At 38.3% G+C, this 20610-nt stretch overlaps 1 protein-coding gene across 2 annotated transcripts; it reads right to left on the reverse strand.

Annotated features, from left to right (window-relative positions):
* Nucleotides 1-233: 233 nt before the first annotated feature.
* On the reverse strand, nt 234-19483 carry LOC111861386 (coatomer subunit beta'). 2 transcript variants are annotated; one of them, XM_023845906.2, is made up of 17 exons: nt 19360-19483; nt 18331-18489; nt 17828-18020; nt 16437-16585; nt 14783-14981; nt 13853-14015; nt 12997-13230; nt 10711-10910; nt 9999-10249; nt 8517-8686; nt 7980-8148; nt 6916-7150; nt 6013-6169; nt 5440-5647; nt 4775-4889; nt 3554-3687; nt 234-1276 (listed from the first exon to the last, which is right to left on the reverse strand). In XM_023845906.2, the coding sequence occupies exons 1-17, from the start codon at nt 19360-19362 to the stop codon at nt 1238-1240; spliced, it is 2778 nt and encodes a 925-aa protein (XP_023701674.1). In that variant the 5' UTR covers nt 19363-19483; the 3' UTR covers nt 234-1237. The 2 variants fall into 2 exon arrangements, with proteins under 2 accessions (XP_023701674.1, XP_023701675.1); XM_023845907.2 differs by having other exon boundaries at nt 3554-3684; nt 19360-19482.
* Between the last annotated feature and the right edge of the window lie 1127 nt (nt 19484-20610).

Here is a 20610-nt window from a genome sequence, read left to right on the forward strand (position 1 = left end):
TTTAATGGCCTTTCAACTGAATTAAAGAATCTAATAAATTTTAATGTTTTTAAGAAGAAACTTAAGAATTATTTGTTGTGTAATGTCTTCTATTTTCTTCAAGAATTTTTTAATAATTGTTGACATGGACTGCTCGTTGATAAATCTGTCTGTATATTTTTATGCCTTTTTGGAGTATTTATTATTATTATTATTAATTGTTGATGTAGACTGCTTGTTAATAAATCTGTCTATATGTTTAAAATATTTATTCTTATGTCTTTTTTTGGAGTATTTACATTCTTAAATTAAGTTAAAGATGTATTTTTGAGATGTATTGCTGTATTGTAGCGATGAATCACTATGTGAAGGTTTTTCTTTACTTATGTTATTTTTGATGTGAAGTTGTTGATATTTGACATGTCCAATTGTAATTATCTACAGCTATGGATGAAATAAATAATAATAATAATAATAATAATTTACTTGACGCAATTTACAACATTCTCAGTTGTAATTACTTACAACATAAACAGCAGAACAAAAGCAAAGTCATGGAAAAGGACTGTGACATCACCTATATTTAAAACAATTCAATAGATTTTAGTCAAATTTGGTACTGGTGGGGGATGCCTTAATTTTGATTCATATTGGTCCAATATAATTCTCACTTTACATGAAACTCAACCTCATTCCTAAAAGTATTTTAACCGTAGACCAAATGTAGGAAATTATTATCTTACTTGGGTGCCATGTGCCTAATATCTCAATAAAAATTCTGTGGTTAAAACACATTAAACAGCTAACGGTTACTGTCACAGATTATCCTTTACAGTGGTACCAACACAAACACAAAGACCAAGTGCAGGAAAATGAACAAAGGGTATATGGAAATATTGAAGAAACATACAATAATAAATGTGCTTATAGGAGAAGACATAGATTCAAGATGGAAAAACTGGACAGAAAGGGCACATTATGAGAAGACAGAAACAATGCAGGCTTTGTTATATGACAGAAAAATAAAACATATGAGTATGGTAAATATTTAGGTAGTATCTGGTTTGTTGGTTCCAACAAATATATATCTCTCTCTTATTTTTCTCCAGCAAGATGTCTCAGCTTGTTGTTCTTCATCTTAACATCACATTGATATTAACAAATATTACATACACAATAAAAATGCATAATATATGTTTTTCACATCTCAAATGTGAGTGGAAGTCTTAAGTATTCTGTCCAGTTCACTGGTATCCTTTCAATCTTCAAGCAGTAAATCTTCATCTATATTAACATCCTGTAAAGAAAACAAGGAATGTTTGATTCACATGAATATAACATAAAGTCAAGTATAAACAACAGTAAGTTACAAAGCACAAGTTATCTTCAGTTATTTCCTATGCTTTTTCATCAAGGCCCCAAACAACTGCAACCATGCATGTACAGCATTTCCTTATGTCTCTTTCACAAACCATGTCTCTGCTCCATTGCTAAATGTCCTTCATGTCTACACTCTTGCACTACAATTTTATCACTTCTTATACTGTTCTAGGAGAGAATGACATTCAGTAACAAACATACGAGGGTTGGAACTTTAATAGTGGCAACTATTTATTTATAATGGATACAAAATAGATGCATGTTTCCAAGTTTTACTGTCCTTCAATGTAGTCACCAGCATTGTGTACAACCCATTGCCAGCGATGTGGAAGTCATAGGATACCTTTAGCAGCATGTGTTGTGTTGATAGTTCAAATGGAGTGGTCTACTGCCTGAAGAATCTCTGGAACAGTTCTGAAGTGAATGCCACGAAGTGGTTCCTTCATCTTAGGAATCAAGTCGAAGTTACAAGGGCTTAAGTCCGGGGAGTATGGTGGATGGTACAGCACTACCCAGCCCCATCGATTGAACAAATCAGCCACAGCTTGCGCTGCATGTGGTCGAGCACTATCCTGAAAAATGATGGGTGGGTTCTGCAGAAAGTGTGGCCGCTTCTTTATCAAAGCTGGTCGCAGGTTGTGTTCCAAAAATGAACAGTAATACTGTGCACTGACGGTCTGCTGTCTGGGAACAGTATGCGTTAGGATAACACCATCACAGTCGTACATGAGAATCACCATAACTTTCACATGGCTGGGGTTCTGATGAACTTTTGATTTTCATGGTGACCCATAATGACACCATTCGTTCGATTGGCGTTTCATTTGTGGCTCGTATGATTTGGCCCATGTCTCATCCAGGGTAATGATACGGCATAAGAAAGCCTCTCCTTCATGCTCATAGCATTCCAAGTGGTTACGAGCAGCGTCGTATCGTAGCCATTTCTGCATTTCCATCAAATCATGTGGAACCCATCGTGATGCAATTTTTCTCATGACCAGGCGTTCCTTCAGAATGTGAAGCACAGTTGTATGCACTAATCCTCTCTCTTGGGCCAGCTCATGAATCGTATGACGTTGATCACTCTCCAGTAACACGGAAAGAGCATACACTTCTTCTTCACTGACACTAGGACGACCTGGCCAACGCATGTCTGCCGCATTTTGGTGTCCTTCGTTGAAGGCCTTTATGCACCTTGCCACTGTTCTGTAAGGCAATGCAGATTTTACACAAGCCTACTGAAGACCTTGATGACACTGTCGTGCTGTACTGCTTCGGGCACATTCAATCTTTATCCAACTCAGTTGTTCCTGTTTCGAAAACATCGTGTCAACACTACATTAGACCGCCAGTTAACACGAGGCTCTGTTCTTCTCATCACTGCGCATGTGCGTGATGTGGGAAGGGAGAGTCCATATGCTCTGAGGTAAGGTAGGTATGTGACTAACATGTGGTATAAGTGACATTATTTGGTTCCATTGCATGGCGTCTCTACAGCAGTGTTGCCACTATTGAAGTTCCAACCCTCATAACTATGTGATAAGAAACATGATGAATGAATGAATGTACAAGGGGTGGGCCTTCTCGCCCCTTCCACAGCAACCTACAATGATCTATTTTGCTTTAGAAGCATGATAATCAGCTGTTAGCTGCACGATGCCAAATCTTGACAGACATGAAAGTTAAATCAGTCAGTGTCTTCTCGGTTATAACATTGTGTGGTTTCATATGTGATTAGATCTGAAAGAGCTTCCTCCATTTTCCATTCTGAAGATGAAGGCTGCAGGTTCCTCTGAAATGCTGGTAGCCACCCATGAAATTACATGATGTCACAACCCAAAAGACCATGCACTTTCTCTTCATTTCACAATATAACATAATTCTTTATGCAAAGTAAGTGTGTCAGACATTTATTTAATTTTACTGATATTTTACTGCATTTTAAAAATGGAAGACAAAGGACCCAACCATCATGAACCAAAATTTCTCTAATAAAAAGCACACAATTTTGTCTCCCTTTGGTGGATGTTTAGTATACATAATATCATTACAGGATGCAATAAAAATAATTTTCAAATAACCTGTTTTCTTCCTTTACAAACAAATTAAACTCAAAATGAGGAAATATTAAGAAACTTAACACTTGAGAATTTGTCACCAGACACACCATTACATTTATGGTACTAATGCTCACCACACTCCCAATGTCCAACTCCAGGTCTAAATCCAGTTCATCTTCTAGGCACTCACTTTGTGTCTTGGTCTTTGCTGGAATATTCTCTGACAGTGGCACAACAGGTACAGTGTCAGTGTCCTTTTTACCTACTGCTGGAGAGAAAAGTAACAGTAATTGACACAAAAAACACAAACACTGATCATCTATGTAAGATTTGAGGCTTTCACGGCAGTGACTATGAAGAAAGCAGTCTTCTGGGATTTGGCACCGTGTATATGTGGTCTGCTTTTACCGGTTCTCACGGTCTCTTCGCTTGCAGATTTCTTATATTTTTTCTTCTACCCTGAAGATGGAGGTGATACGTTCCTCCGAAACGTCGGTTAACACCACATATACATGGTGCCAAATCCCAGAAGACTGCTTTCTTCACTGATCATCTACTTATCCACAACAAGTAAACATCAAACACTTCAATTGACTGGACAGAACACCTGCTTTGTATTTGGGAGGTTCTTGATTTCAAAACTGGATATCCTCCCTGAAGTTTCTCATACATATCCTCACACCCTCCATGCATGTGATGGGATAGTCCCTAAAATTTGGCCATTACTGCTTCATCCACATACTTTCCAAATCATTATTCACAAATCATCCTCCTATTGGATGCTGAATATAGTAAGAGTTACAGACAATATAATTAAAAACCACAAATAAAAGAAATTAATATAAAATTTCACAATACTTTAAATAAGTGTTACATAACAATGAAAGATGATCAAACTGTCTACCTGTGACTTCAATATACATCCATGCAGTGTAGCCAACTGTCAATAAAACACAATGTTCAAATGTGCATTCAAGTCCCAAGTGGACATTTTAAACAGTTCTTTTTACCACATCTCATCACTACATAACACTTGTTTTAGTTTTATATTGAAGTTATTGTGAACAATTTTCAGTCAAAACACTTATTTATAGTATTTCTTACTTTCAAACTGCCATGGATCCTTAAACCTTTTGACCTGGCTGCATCTGAATGGAGCTTTCTTTTTTTTTTACATAAAATCATTGGATTAATTTCCTCACATAGATTGGAAGACTCCTGAATCACACTGAGTAATTGTGTGTGCACGCATGAGTATATATCTCAGGAGGCTTATTACACAGTTAATGTTATAAATCATGATACTCCTTTCAATAATATGTCAGAACCTGGCAATGGCTGCAAGAAGCACTCACGTATAATGGCAGCACCAACTTCATCTTCTACACCAACTCCTGGGGGAATGTAGTGGAACTTTCCAGCAGCCTCAGCAGCACGCATTTCCTCAATTGCATTTCTTTCAAAGTTTGGCTGAAATATGATCAGTCCTCATCGTACATTCCTGCACAGTTGTTGCCCCATCAGAAAGCTACTGGTCTTAGAGGAAAACGTGAAGCATGCCAAGCACCAAGGAGATGGACTAATATATTAATTTACATGATGGAACTGTTAAGCAATATTACGGAGGATTCCTTGGAAGGGAAGTGTTTCAAAACAGAAACATTTCGATCAATCAGCAGCAAGACTCCAGAAATGTCTTAAATCTATTAATAAAATCAATTCTTTCATAGTCTGGCAGTATGTATCATATAAATATTTTTTATACTTGTCATCTGTCTCCGTCAGCTTGCCAGTGGTGAGTGGGTGAACATATTTCTGGAGTTCTGACAAGCTATTTATTAATCTTATAATTGCAACTGGTCCCTTTTTATCATTCAAGCATTTTACATTTCATTTTCTGAGAAAAAACTGCTTTCCATCAACCTCCAAAATGTACTCGTATACTGCCAATTCTGGTAAGAACTTATGACTTACCATAAAACTGTACAGTGAACATTTCCCCCTTTTTTACTATACTTACTGGAATATTTGGGTATTCAGATGCTGGTAATAATTGCTGACGCTCTGATTTCAAGAACTGTTCTGTTTTCAATGCTTCTGCATATCCTGGAAATAGATTCTCATAATCCTTTGGGTCAGCAAGTGACTGACCCGCCTTCTCATTTAGCCGTGAAAGACTCTCTCGCCACAATGCTACAACTTCCGAGATGCGACTTGGGATATATGATCTGTCAGTATACAAAGAGATGATGATAAATGCTTAACCAATAAAAAGACTTATGGTTACACATAATATTACATTTCTTGCATGTGCTACTAAACTGCCTGTCACTTCTGGACTTAACCAAGGTGGTTCTGATTATGTTATTTAATAATGATCATTCAACTGCAGAGGTTATATGGAGTCAAATTAGTTAGGAAGTTCATAAATTGTGAGAGGGCAAGGATAAAAAATGTGGCAGTTGTAATTCATTTCAAGAGACATGGAGGGAAACCATGGCACATCTCATAACACAGCCAAAATTCTAACCATGCAAGCCAAAGCCAAATGCAGAAATTTAAACTAGTGACAACAGAATCAGGCATCTTTTACCTAGCAAAAAATGCGGCCTCTGGAAGCCTGTCAGTGTTAATGAGTATCTCCAGACATCTGTGAACATCACCCAGCAGGAAATAAGACAAAAAGGCCACGTTGTTCTTTCCTGTTGAGTCTGCTGTTTCTCCTAATTTCTTAACCATTTCAGCATCACCTTCACAAATGAAACACCCAAAAAAAGTATGTGAAGTTACAAACTTAAATAAAAAACACAAAATGATGGAAATGGCACTAAAACACAACTTTCACACTTTCAACCTACTTGAACTTACAATTAGAATCTTAACTGCAACTTCTGGTGGACTCTGCCAGAGGTATCTTGCAAACTGTGTTTGGACCTAGATCTTGGGTAGGCAAAATTCAACTCACATATTGTAAGATGTGCTTGAAACAATTCAATCAGGCTCCCATTGATATTAAAATATTATGAACCTTTTTTATTCTCACATTTGTGGCATAGAAAAATTAACAAATATAAGTCCAGGTATCACCAGAAGTGCAAGTAAAAATTGCTTTCATTTATACCCAAAACTGGGTCTCAAGAGGTTAAGTGGGGCCCACCCCAGTGTCTCTCTCTGCACAACAAAATTATAATGGTGCTGCATGACATGAGTGCAAACATGTTGGTTGCAGGCAGCAGTACTTCTACACGTAGATGACCCTGACAAAAATAGTCTATCATCATCTTCATGAAAACTACTTACTTAGAAGAGCTTCTTGAAATGTATATTTTGTATTGTTTCAACATCAGATGTCATGATAAAATTGGGAGCACATGAAGCAGAGCCCTTAGTACAATATATTTTTATCTTATTGGTGATACTGACATGTGGGGGGAAATGCCCAACAGCATCTAGCACTCATGTGTTAAGTACTGACTTGAATGTACTTTGTTTTTACCTGATGATGTAGCAAGCAGGAGAAGTCCACCATAGTCTTGTGCATGATGAAGACATTCCTGTGCAAGATCAAGTTCTCCTCGTGTTGTGGCCAATTCTGCCAGCTGACGCCACTTTTGCTGAGAGGCTGCCTCGAGTGCAAGTGAATGGGCTGTTTGCAGTTCTCCTAACTGAAGTGCAAGCTCAAACTTATGTTCGGGATCAGTAGACACTGCCAGGGCCTGCTTCTTAAAACCCTGCAGAACACATGGGAATTATTTCACTATAGAACCAAAAGGATCAACATTGATGAATCCAAAGCTTGCCTCTATACAATCATAAGCCAGTGCCATCATGTCCCACTGCCACGAACTATTCAGCTCAGACGCAACTCACTACTCTCCTGTATCAGAAACAGAAGCTTTGACACCACTGGTCTCAAAACCTGCCAGCATTTATCATGACATTCAGTCAGTTCACGAACTTCCCATCCTCACATTGTTATCATATTTACTTATTTAATTACTGACGGTTTATTCAACAATGCTGTCAGTACTTCAGACTATGTAGCAACAAATGGTAGTGTGATTAGTGAATGACAAACTCTAAAAGGGTCAGACTGAAGCAGCTGTGGTTGGATTTAAGGTACTATCCTGGCATTTGCCTAGGACTGAGGAAAACCATCAGCCATTCAAGGTTTAAACTGGTGGCCTTGTGAATGCAAGCCAGAAGCATTACCATATAAGTCAAATTGTTTGATTTAATGTTATCCATATTTTCCTTCTCAGCCTACCAAGCAGCCCATTTCCAAGAAGTATTTTCTCCAAAGGTCGTTATTTATTTCTTGTTGCTTGTACAAGAGCTACACATGTGGCTCATCACAACTGTCATGATTTCACTACCCTAACATTATTATATGACCTAGAAAAACTAACAGAGGTCACACAGCCTAAGCCTCAGACCATTCTGTCTCTTGGATTGGTAACATTAAACACTAGCAAGCACTTTTGTGTAACATGCTATTTTCCAGGGATGCAACAGCACTGTAAATTTGGATGTATCTAGTTATAAAAAGATTAAACTTGCCTGCTTTTCTAAGAAGTGTGCTACCCTTGTTCGTTGATTTCGTGGAATAGTTGGCAACACTCTATCAGCAGTTTCGAAGTCACCTCGCATAACTGCTGTTTGATATTCTAACACAGAGAGAAGAAGCGAGTAGGACACAACATTGAGTTCTTTGTCTCCCAAGTACAGCCTGCACAGAAAAAGAAACAAAATGAGTTACCCATCAGAGCAATTGCACACCAATATGGCATATGTAATGAATGTTGTGTATAGGTTGGCCCAACTGCATGCATCAAGTCTCAGTTCAAATCTCGGGAATACTAAGAGTGGAAAGCGCTCTGAAATTTGAAGTACATATTTTCCAAGTGTGATTCTTGCATTTCCGTATTACTCATTACCCATGGTGTTCACTTAATGCAGACCCAAACTGACTGAAACACTATTTCGTATTCCGTATTGAACCTAATAATGTATCTACATCTTAAAACACCACACCAATAATTTTTGTATTACTGGAATTAAGTGTTCATGAAATCTTACGATACATATGGCTGTTACCTGTTGTCACGTGGCACATATCCTAGCAGGTACATTGTGCGGTCGAGATGTGACACAGTAACTATCTCTCCTCCAACATAATAGTTGATACGATTCACACCATTTGTGTAAATAAAGCAGTCACCAACCCACAAGCCAGTTCGAACGGACTCATGTGTCTCACCAAGGACCTGTACAGATTTGCAAAATTAGAGTTAATATGTCTATCTGTAAAGTGACAATTGGTTTCCAATTCTGAGATATTTCTCTTCATTACAATAGAAGACATCGGGTCCATCTCCCCAACTTCTGACTAAGTGTGCAGTGGAGACTGGAATCCCAGGGCACAGCTTACGGAGGTGTTGCATGTCATAAGACTCAGTTCCATTGCTCATTGCTGTTAGATTCAGCGGCATTCTTCTTACTCGCGCTCTGGAGGTTATTGGTCCCGATAAAGACTAACACAAAATTGTACAGTGAAATCCCCATTAAGGTTTCCTTGGGGAACAGTGGATTTGAACAATAAACTGAAGAAAATTTTAAACAGAGAAATTTAACACTAGGATTACTAACCTAGGATATTTGGAAGAGCACATTCAATGAGTTGACTATACCACAGTACTCCTACATAGCACAGTACTGAACAACATGGAAGATCAAGAATACTGTCTTCTGGGATGTGAATTCCCCCTTCTCTCCTCAAAACATTCTACCTCACATCTTTCCCTCTCAAATATTTGGTCTCAGCCTGTGTAGGTAACCAGCCTCTGCCTAGCCTGCTCACAGCCATGTTCCTCTCCATGTATGTGGCTTACTCTTCTACCCTCCAAATGGGAGCAGCAGATTCCTTCAAAATACTGGTATATATCTACTGAACTGCATGGTGTCAGATCCCAGAAAACAGCAATCTTCATAGTCATTGTCATGAGAACCTCAAATCTCTCATATCACCAGGTCTGTATTTCTTCAAATCCATATATAATTCTAACCCTCCTGTACTGCAATATAGGCTATGCTTGAGTTGTCCTCTTAGATGATGTTTCTAATACATTCCACAAGATCCTTCCAGCCTGTGTTGTATACAATATATTTCACAGTCCACCATGCATTTACACGGCTCTTATTTTTGCTCCTGTGAATTATCTTAAAGACAGCAAGAGTGGCTCTTTTACTGTACATATTAGTGAGGGAACAGCAAAATTTGAAATTCTGATCAAAAGAATTTTGCATACTATGTCAACTACACTGTCATCTGGCTTGTTTCAAGTTTTATATCTCCCCCCCCTTTAAGGCTTAGCTCACAAAAGATTTGTCACCATGTTTTACATGTAATAATGAAATGTGTGAAAGACATGGGAATTTATATTTTGCTTAATTTCAAAACAGGAGATGAGGGTGCATGAATTACATGATGAAATACATACAGTATCTGATTCTCAGTTTGCTAAATAATTTGTTACAGTACACAATACTAGGTTCCATATCAAACAGTAACAAACTCACGTTAAATGCCTCCTCAATGCCATCCTCTGTCAGTCCCTCCTTGGTCTCCTGGGCCCGTGCCACAACACTGGAATCGTACCTCAGTATAAAGTAGCTCTCTTCTGTAGCAAGACATACAAGTTCTCCACTTTCTGACCAGAACACATGCCGAGGCTGGATGTCAATGCGACGCACCAACTCCAGTGTTTCCCAATCATAGAATGCTAGTCCTGTCCCTGAGCGCACACCCAACAAGAATCCACCAAATATTCCTGTAACAAATCCATCAATATTTAAAAGGCATTCTTTGCATAAAGTGCATAAAACATGCATAATTAGGCAGGGAACATATCCCATCAACTACTTGCATATTTCACCTGGAACTACTTAATATAACATAGTATTTGCAGAATATAATACATATTTTTTTACCAATTCATCATTCATAATTTCATTTAGTTATAGTTTATTTAACAATGTTATTAATAGCTCAAATATGTTAAGAGGCGGCAATAGTCTAATCTGGATACTATCACACCATTTCCCTTGAGGGACTGAGGAAAACCATACAGAACTTCAGTTAGGGAAGGTCTACAGACTGAGATCTGATCCTTGATCTCTTGAATATGATGGGGTTCTCCCCATCTGACTGTGAACAGTCACAGTCAGTCTCTCACCTAACTACATATGCAGCTCAGAAAGTGTTACTGAAGAAAAACAATAAAGAAACTACCTTCAGCTCCAAATTCTGGTTTAAAGGCCTTCTTCTCCTTGAAGTTCTTGAATACTTTGACAGTGGAATTACCCTCACGGGTAGCGTATTCAGATGAATCTTGAGCCCACACAAATTCCTGTGCTGATCCATAGGCTTTGTTCCGCAGGACCATGGCAGTATAAATTATGTATTCTCCGTCACCACACACAACAACAAACCTAAAGACAAATATTTACAACAAAATTAACAGAAAAATAGAAATATGTTCCAACAAGACAAGTGTGAGGAAATTGTGTATGATGACATACAGGACTAGCGCTTGGTTAGAATTCTGATGACTATTCTCTTCTCACCATCTGCTTAATATCTGTACATGATCCTTTATTAACCCTTTCACTAATGAGCTCATGTTACAAGCACCTGAAATTCGGCCTCCTTGCTAGACTTGTTACCTTTACAGATGCAAAAATTTTGGAACAGATAGCTTGAAAACTAACTTTCTGAATGGGTAAACACTTTGATCATGGAGAACGTGATCTTCAATTCAGACCTTCTTGCTGTCCCTGTATGCCACTGTGGATTATGAAACTGCAGCGCTTAGTAGTGGGACACTCTACACTATATCAACCTTACCTCGGCCATCACAGGGACGGCAGAAATGGTAACCACAATTAGTCCTTAACCTTCTGCATAATATAAGGTAAGAGTTCATATGAATTAATTCAATTTCCACTTGACTTCTACGTCTAAGGAAAAATGTAAAAACAAATCAGTATAGGGTGTATGGCTGGGCACTAATAATAAGTAAAAAGAAAAATGTAAAGGTAATCCTGTAACTGGCCGTGGAGGCCCACAGGGTTGTGAGATGTTGAGGTTCCCACATTTACAAATATAAATCACTCCGTCCAATGTGACCTGTAAGATTTTTACTACATGAAAACTCAACACCCTTACACGTTTCAGTCTCTGTGGACCATCTTCAGAGGGCAAACATCACTACAAATAGGAAACCACCATCACATAATTTGTTTAGACGTAAAATACGTACACTTATATGCTACAATACACAGTACACAAAACAGAACATTTCACAAACACAGCAGTTTCCTGGGAATCTAAAGTTTTTATAAAATTGTATAAAATTTCTTGATGCTAATTAAAATTTTTTTTTTTTGGATTGTCAGTAATTAAAATTCGTAAACCATGCAGTGTGACGGACCAGAATGAAACAAATCAAATTCCCACATTTTCTAGACAATCGGCTCATAGATGGCAGTAAGGTTGTCAGCTGTATGTGCCGGCCACCCTTTACCCCCAGAAATATTCCTGGTACTCATTTCTGTTAGTGGCTGGAAGGATTAGGTAAATTGATAAAAATTCACCTCATTGGCATTCGATCCCATGTCCTTCCGGTTTGTAGCACAGTGTCTCAACCAACTACGCTACCATGTAATTCCAGAATAAAAGGTTAAGTTCCCTCACATATACATATTGTTATTTTGTCATCCATATTGGTTTGGCTCAAATTTAGTTTTGGTATTTCAACTCTCACAGGTCATCTAGACTGGAAATAATAGCACTACCAAAAGGCCATAGTATCTGTATGAGGTCAGGTCATGAAGAAGGGGATACAGAACCAGACTGCAAACAATTTTCTTTTTTGATATTTACACTTTAGCATCTGGCCAAAATAACTCTAAAAGTAATGGCCAAGTTACTGCTGCCAGCCACTGAAATTCATTTGTAAGAACAAGACCCAAAGCCTAGCCCCAGTACAAACAAGAAGTCCACAAGGTTCTTCTTTGATTTCTGTTTTAAAAATGTTGGGCTCCTGGTTTCATTTTGAAAAGTTTAGGCTTCTGGTTCTATTTTGAAACAGTTAGGCATTTGGTTTTGTTTTTAAAAGGAAATATGTATACACTTTCCAAGGTTTTTGGATATCATTTTTATAAACAAACTTCTACAGTTGGCAGTCCTAATGTGGCATACAACATGGTGGCAAAGTATTAAAGTTACCTTTGTCACACATTAATATGTACGTACTTTTCCTTTTGTGGTATATCTTACAGTGCTGACAGTACCTGGACTACACAGCATCAAAGAGCGGAATGACTGATGGATGATGAACTGGGAGAGATTTTGCAGAAAGTTTTTGTCTAACTGTGATACAAGGCTGGCATCTGTCTGGCCAGAATGAGGAAAACCATGAAAAACTCAGCAACTCAGATTCAAACTGCGGAATGGTGCAACTCTTGCTCTGGTTCTCGGTGTGTTAAAATGTTAGCCAAATGAGGTGAAACTAACCTTCCATTTGGGTTGTGGGCAATGGTCTGTGGGTATATATCGCAGCTTCCCATATCCTTGACTGCGAGAGGCAGTCTCTCCCCATCCTTGATCTCGGCACCTTCCCCCATTGCTTTAAGGTTGGCCTGTTGCACTTCGGAGTGGCGGGCCCAAATTATCTTCCCTCCACTTGCATCCATCGAAACAGCAGGTTCCTCTCGTCCAACTTTGACCATGATACTTCCTTCATCATACCTGGGAAACAGACCAGACCAGCCCAGCCAATCCAGAGCCATCACTACCAATTGCAGAGAACATTGTCTTTCTGGAGGAGTCCACTGTGATGCAACTGACCGAACAATTCTGTTCTGTTTGTTGTTATCAACAGATTTTAATGAAAACTGAGATGTGTTCATAAATTTTAGTAACACTCCACAATACTGAATTTCATGAAAATCTATTCTGTGGTTCTTGAACTGTTACATGCATACAAACAGATCAATAAACAAACACTTCAGCTAATATGCATAGTTTTGAATCTTTTAATTATGAATGCAACAATAAGGATAAATATTGCTCCAACTGCATTATATTTTTAAATGCTGCTGCCATATAGTATTATGTGTAATTAGAAGTTGTGCTAGAATATTATGCATTTCAACCATTTTCACATATTCTGAATGCTCATTATAATGAGATTTTTTTATGTTATAAAGTCTCATTATATGAAGGATGCACTCCTTTTCATAACAAAGTGCTCAGAAAAATACTTGAAGCTACACAGAATAGTAAATCAATAGTATCTAAAATCAATATCCTTTTACTTCATTTTAAATCAATGTTTAACCACTTTATATTCTAAAATACGTATACCAACCCCAGTGCCACACTGTTGGAACCCCTCATGCAAGCAATAGTCCACACTCGTTCGAGCCCATAGTTAAGGGATGATTCCAATCTGTAGGTGCCAGCGTGCCAGATACGAACTGTGCCATCCTCGGAGCCAGTGAGTACAATTGGAAGTTCTGGGTGAAAGCAAACTGAAAATAACAAAACAGTGTATGCTGACAACTGCGGAAAGTCCAGTTCAGTGAGGACAGCAGTCTTGCTTAAATATAAATAACTTCAAACAACACAAACCTTAAATGGAACATGAGCTATGAATTATGGAAAGAGTTTAACACATTAGAGAACTGACTGATCAAATCATGCAATATTTATCAACTTTTTCCAACATCAAAGTTTATATGGGGTCAAATGGTAGGATGACTGAGAACATGGAAGAAAACATCTGTGGTCCAGTCTTCATCTAAAGGGATGGAAGAAAGCCATGAAAAAAAAAAAAAACCTTACTCAGAACAGCTTACCTTTGGGCCAAAAACTGAATATAGGAACCCTTAAAAATTTTGAAACAGTAGCACAAACCACTAATGTTCTTTTAAAAAGTGTTCTAGCACACAAGAAGGGCCATGCCATAGCTCAGGCGATTAGCTGCTGGCTTCCCACTGTGGTGGTCCGGTTTCGATCCCGGGTCTGGTTAAGTGGGATTTGTGGTGGACAAAGTTGCGCTGGGGCAGGTTTTCTCCGAGTTATTCGGTTTCCCCTGACAATCTTCATTCCACCAGTTGCTCCACAATCATCCTCACCTATCATCTGGGGCTGGTACAATACATCAGAAGTGGCCGCAGCACAAGGGACTTAGTCCCACCCCACTAGCAATAAAAAAAATACCCCACAAGAAGGGTAACAATTTATTTTTTCATTGTAACTTAACACACTGTTTGTCAACAAAATAAAAAATTCTAACCTGCAGAAATATTCTGTGCATGTCCTTCCAATGTCTGAACGCAAGTTTTGTTTTGATAATCCCAGATCTTAACAAGACGATCATCTGCTCCAGAAATCAAATACGGCTTATCGCCACCATGGTAATAATCAACACAATTCACACCCTTCTCATGGCCTTCCAGAGTGAAATTAGGTGTTGATGAGCCCAACTGCCACACCTGCAACATTACATACTCGTATTCCAGTATCTTTTGTCTACTGTAGTAAAACTACAGTTGTACCTGATTTTTATACTGCCACATTTTAGTAGTGACCAGACACAGGGCTTGGATTTATAACTGGATTTACTGAATGCTTGTAACTCCTAACTGACTGCCTCTGTGGTATAGTGGTCAGAGTTCCTGGCTCTATCAGATTTTCTGAGAAGTAGTGGGGCTGGAACGGGGTCCACTCAGCCTCATGAGGATAACTGAGGAGTTACTTGAATGGAAAAGTAGCAGCTCTGGTCTAGAAAACCGAGATTAACAGTTGTGGGAATCCGTTTTACTGACCACGCGATGCCCTCTATCTGCTAAAGTTTGCACTAACTTCACTGACAAGTGGCAGTCACTTGGTCAGTAAGGTTTGCTTGTGGACTAAAGGCCACACAGTTTTATAACTCCTAACTACAATCTCACTAATTTACATAGGTCACTACCACTAAAGCACACATAAAGTCCTCTGTTTGTTAACTAGTCGTTGCTATGTAGCGGCTGCTATCAACGCAAAGTCTGCTAACCGCCAACTCTGAATTCTGACTGTTGACAGACTTGCTTGTCTAGTTGGTCTTCATTAGATAAACTTGGCACAGACTGCATACAAGACACTGCATCCTCTATCGTTACATGTTTATTTGTTGCCAGGGAAATGTGTTTACCACACTGCTGCCTAGCAATGGCTGCATCCCTTTGTTCTACTATTCCAGCTTTCAGCCATCATGTCACAATATTTTGGGTCGAAAGTACTGATCCTTCTAACCACTTCAAATCCGTTTTACTTAATTCTCCAGATACCTCCTATGCAAACATCTGTATAGTATAACGTGAGACAATGAGCAAAAAGAAACGTGTTGATGGCCAATATTTTTAATATGTATTTCTGGAGATCTAGTCCAAGAATCCCAAATTTCAAAGCCCACCAGTCAAAATATGTACTTACTTATTTACTTATGGTGCTGAGCTCTTCTTGAGAAGCTATCAATTGTGCAGCCACTCGAGAATTTCCCAGTATTTTAAGGAACCTGAAGGTTCATTACAGTGTTCACAAGAGCCCTCCACTGGTCCCTATCCTGAGCCAGATAAATCCAATCCATCCCATTCTATCTCTCTAAGATTCATTTTAATATTGTCCCAGTGGTCTTCTTCCTTCTGGCTTTTCCACCAATATCCTATATTCATTCCTCCCTGCCCCCATTCGTGCTACATGCCCTGCCCATCTTATACTCCTTGGCTTGATCATTCTAATTATGCTTGGAGAAGAGTACAAGTTATGAAGCTCCTCATTATGCAGTTTTCTTCAACTTCCTGTCACTTCATCTCTCTTTGGTCCAAATATTCTCCTCAGCACCCTGTTCTCAAGCATTCTCAGTCTTTGTTCCTCCCTTAGTGTCAAAAGATGTATGATTACTGGATTACCTTAACAGTGCGATCAAGCGATGCGCTGGCAAAAGTGTTGTTGTCCTTTGGGTTTATAACAATTTGCATTACATAGTGAGTGTGGCCTTCAAACACTTGCTGACACGACCACTGCTTGTCCCAGTTCCATAACTTGATCAGCATGTCATCTGTCAATTAAGAACAGCAACATCACTGCAATGGATTCTTTCACACAATTATTATTAACCCTAGGAGTAGCTGCACAAACTTCCATGACAGCAAGCATTTTTTGGCTGTTACAGTCATATGAAACTATAAGTCTAAGTATATATGTTTCACATGTATAAAAAGCCAGGATATATCAGTCTGTATAGAGACAGGTTACAGGCCAGATGGCCAGGGTTCAATTTATGACATGGGCTATATTTTTCTCTTCTCAGTAGCATCCAGACTGGCTGTGGAGCCCACCCAGCCTCCTATCCAATGGCTACTGGGCCTCTTTCTCCAGGAGGTAAAGCAGCTGGGGCATGAAGTTGACCACTCACCTTCATTTATGGTCAAGAATGGTGGAGCTATACCTCCACTCCCCCAGAAGTCTTCAAGGCATAGTGCTTAATTAATTAAGTACAAGAACAACTGTACCTTTCTATAAAGTATTATACATTCAGCTAATATAACACCAGTTGAAATCTTAATAGAAAGTATCTTTGATTTGTCACTGTTTGAAGATCAAGTACAGTTTCATCATAACATTACACTTTAAATACCAACATAAAGATGAGACCACAATAATATGTCTGAAAAATCTCAGGATATCATGTTATTTGGCTACAACTTTCTCAGCAAATGTGTAAGTTTGTTCTCTCTAGGAAAATAATTTATTTCATGTCCACATCTCTCATACCCTCTTGCTCTTTCCTTTATCCCTCATCTCCTTTCTACCACATTCCTATCCCATTCCATTTATTTACCCATCCTCCTAATTCCTTCCTTCCTCTCCTTTATATTACAACAGTTTAAGTCATTTTATGATTAACACCCTCTGTCAGATACTGATGGTAACTTCATCCCATCTCAGCAAAATCTATAACACCACAGCATGTTCCAGGAGGTTAATATATTCTACATAAACATACATGAAACTGGATGTTATGTATAAGACTGTCCAGCAGAAATTAGATACTCCACATAATCAATATACAGATTATAATTTGCATTAACATGCAAATTTTTCAAACTTGGGGCTGAGTGCTTAATGTTCCATTTCAAAGTATTAACCTGGCATTCACCTGTCAAAACTGACAAAAACAACAAAAAATATGAGGGCAGCCAGTAAGGACTCAAACTCAGTACCTATTGAATAGATGTCTCTAGTGTTTTACTGTTTAGTGGACATATTTGCAGATGTGACCTTTAGCATTACGACTTACCACTGCTGGTCAGAAGGTAGGGCTGAGTTGGGTGAACAGCAATACATCTGACATAATCAGAATGAGCCTCAAAAGCATGAACACGTTCCAAAGTATTGTAATTAAATACACGAACTTGCATATCATCTGAACCTGCCACAATCCAGTTCTTCCGGGGCACAAACTTCGCTGCCCTTACTGGCAGATCACAGACCTGTGAACATCAGCAAATGCTAGATAAGTATTATCTTTCAGATGTGATTCTGTCAAGCCTGGTAAAAATTTACAGACATTTCTCAGGAATATATTGCCTTAATCTTCGAGGTTTCAGAGGAAGATAAGGAAACAAACAAGAATAAAATATTTTTGTTCTTAGAAACAATCATTTCCTTCAGCTGCCTATCCTAGATCTTTAGTTCTTACATTTATATGATACATATAATGTAAGGGGTGAACTGAGCACGTGTTCCTGTTCTTCATCATGCTTTGAACTCATCTGTAGACAACGTTATATGTATACATACCTCAAAAGATTTTACAAGCTGTTGGCTTTCATGGTTCCAGACATGAACATTTCCATTGTACAGTGATGCTAGCATCCACTGTTCTGTTGGATGCAAATCCACACATTTCACACGGTCTGACCTAGCTGTCAGCTTACGTTTTATGTCCAGTCTCAGAGGCTATCAACATAAAAGTGACAACAATTTGCATCTGTAAGGGCCACTTATTTGCATGCATCTCAATTTTGAACTAGAAATCTAACGTATTAAAAAAAGTAATAAATATTAAGATATAAGTTCTGAGATTCTAACATCAGTAATAATTCATATTGTGGTCTTATGGACTGCAACACTATGTGATCGTCTAGGCAGATACCAAAATTTCAAACAAGTTCCTCTGGAACATCAATATATGTCTACAAGTCTGCACATTTTGGAGGAATTTCTTAAAAAAAAGTCAGTATCTGCCTAAAAGACTAGAGTGTCACAAGCCAAAATATCATAATCTGAAGAAACATAAAAATTTGACAATATTCTGACTATAACATTTCCCTAGTTCTCATTTTATTTGCAGTTATGAACTTCAACATAACAATTCTAACTTAAATAACCCTACTAACCTGTCAAGACTATTAACGATGGAAAATGCTAACAGGATCAAATAAAATTATGCTACACACAGTGAGCACAAATCGTCCTTCTTAAAAATATCCCAATATAAACAATACAGTCTTCTGGGCTGTACCGCCGCAGAGTTCCGAGACTGCCTGATGATTCGAAGGTACACATCCCCTCCATACTTAGGTGGTCGGAGAAACTCTTAGCTTGCCACCTGCTTCTGCTGGTTTCTCACCTGGCTCAATCTCAGACCCTGAACATGGAAGCGATATGTTCTTCCGAAATATCAGGCTTTTTCCAAACTATTAGGCCTTACTACACGAAAGGCAGTACTCTTTGCAGTCACCGGCGTGAGAACCTCAGATCCAAAACATTTTAATATATACCGCGTCACATCGCTTACAAGAACCACCGAAAACTTAAAATACATACCATTATCACTTTCAATTAATACTGATGTTTACTATCAAACGTCAAAGCACATTCCCCAAAAACGTAACGTGGCCACAAGTTTATACAGCTTCTGCGCAAGTGCAACTCCGTCAGCGTCGCCAACCACTGAAACGTGGTCATCACCGATCATAAACACTACCAGCCGAAATCCATGCGTTATGAACCCAGGGCATGGTAAAGTCAGTTTGGTAGGTCATAGTTGTTAGAATCACGGTCATGCTATATTATTTGGGATGCTGGATTTCTTTAGATTGTTTGAACATAAGGGCAGTTACTGTAGTTTCGATTTCATTCACTAGAATATACCTAATCCAATATAGTACTGTCCTGAAAGCTATAATGATCAATTAGGCACAGACAGCAGACGGCCGAAGGAGTATCGGATGATACTGTAACGTAGATGGACACGGCGTTGATAGGTAACTGACCGCGAAACACCTCTTATGTTTTTTATGTGTTCTTTGTATCTTGTTAGATTTCTACCAGTTTGGCCGATGTATACTTTTTGGCAACTTTGGCATGTTATTTCCTATATCTCACTTTGTTCGTAAGGGGTTTAATTCTCGTTTTTCATTTATTAGTTTACATACTGTGTTGGCTGTTTTGAATGCTATCTTTATGTTAGTGTCTTTGAATAGTTTTGTGATCTTTCGTATGTAATTTCCGGTATAAGTAGAAGTGACCCATTTTATTCTTTTTCGTCTTTATTATCCGGGTTACCCATCTTCGCTTAAGTTTATTATATAGATGTGTGATGTCTTCTTTTCTATGGCCATTATTTAGTGTTATATTAATAATAGTATTTAATTCTTTGTTTATAGCATTTTACTCAAGGGGTAGTTTAAGAAGTCTGTGTATCCAAATTTATATGCTGGCAATTTTTGTTCTTTAGGGTGACATGATTTATTATTTATTGTTATATCTGTCATGGGTTTTCTGTACGTATATTTCCATTTCTATTTGTCCGTGTCTATTAAATATATTTAAGTCCAGGTAAGGTAAATTTTTTAAACACTTTAAAAGTTTTAATACAACGAAGGCTGCTGTGATTGTGAAAAGTTGAATATTGTGTACATTGTGTATTCCAGGCATTATGTGTGTATGTAATTTAGCAATCAGAACACCTATTGTGATGGTGGTTTCCGAATAAGTATTGATGTTCCCTCTGAAGATGATCCGTAAGTGTGTGTGTCTCTCTCTATTTCTCTCTCTGTCTCTCTCTCTCTCTCA

Source organism: Cryptotermes secundus, unplaced genomic scaffold, assembly GCF_002891405.2.
Source record: "Cryptotermes secundus unplaced genomic scaffold, Csec_1.0 scaffold289, whole genome shotgun sequence".
Classification (NCBI taxonomy): Eukaryota; Metazoa; Arthropoda; class Insecta; order Blattodea; family Kalotermitidae; genus Cryptotermes; species Cryptotermes secundus.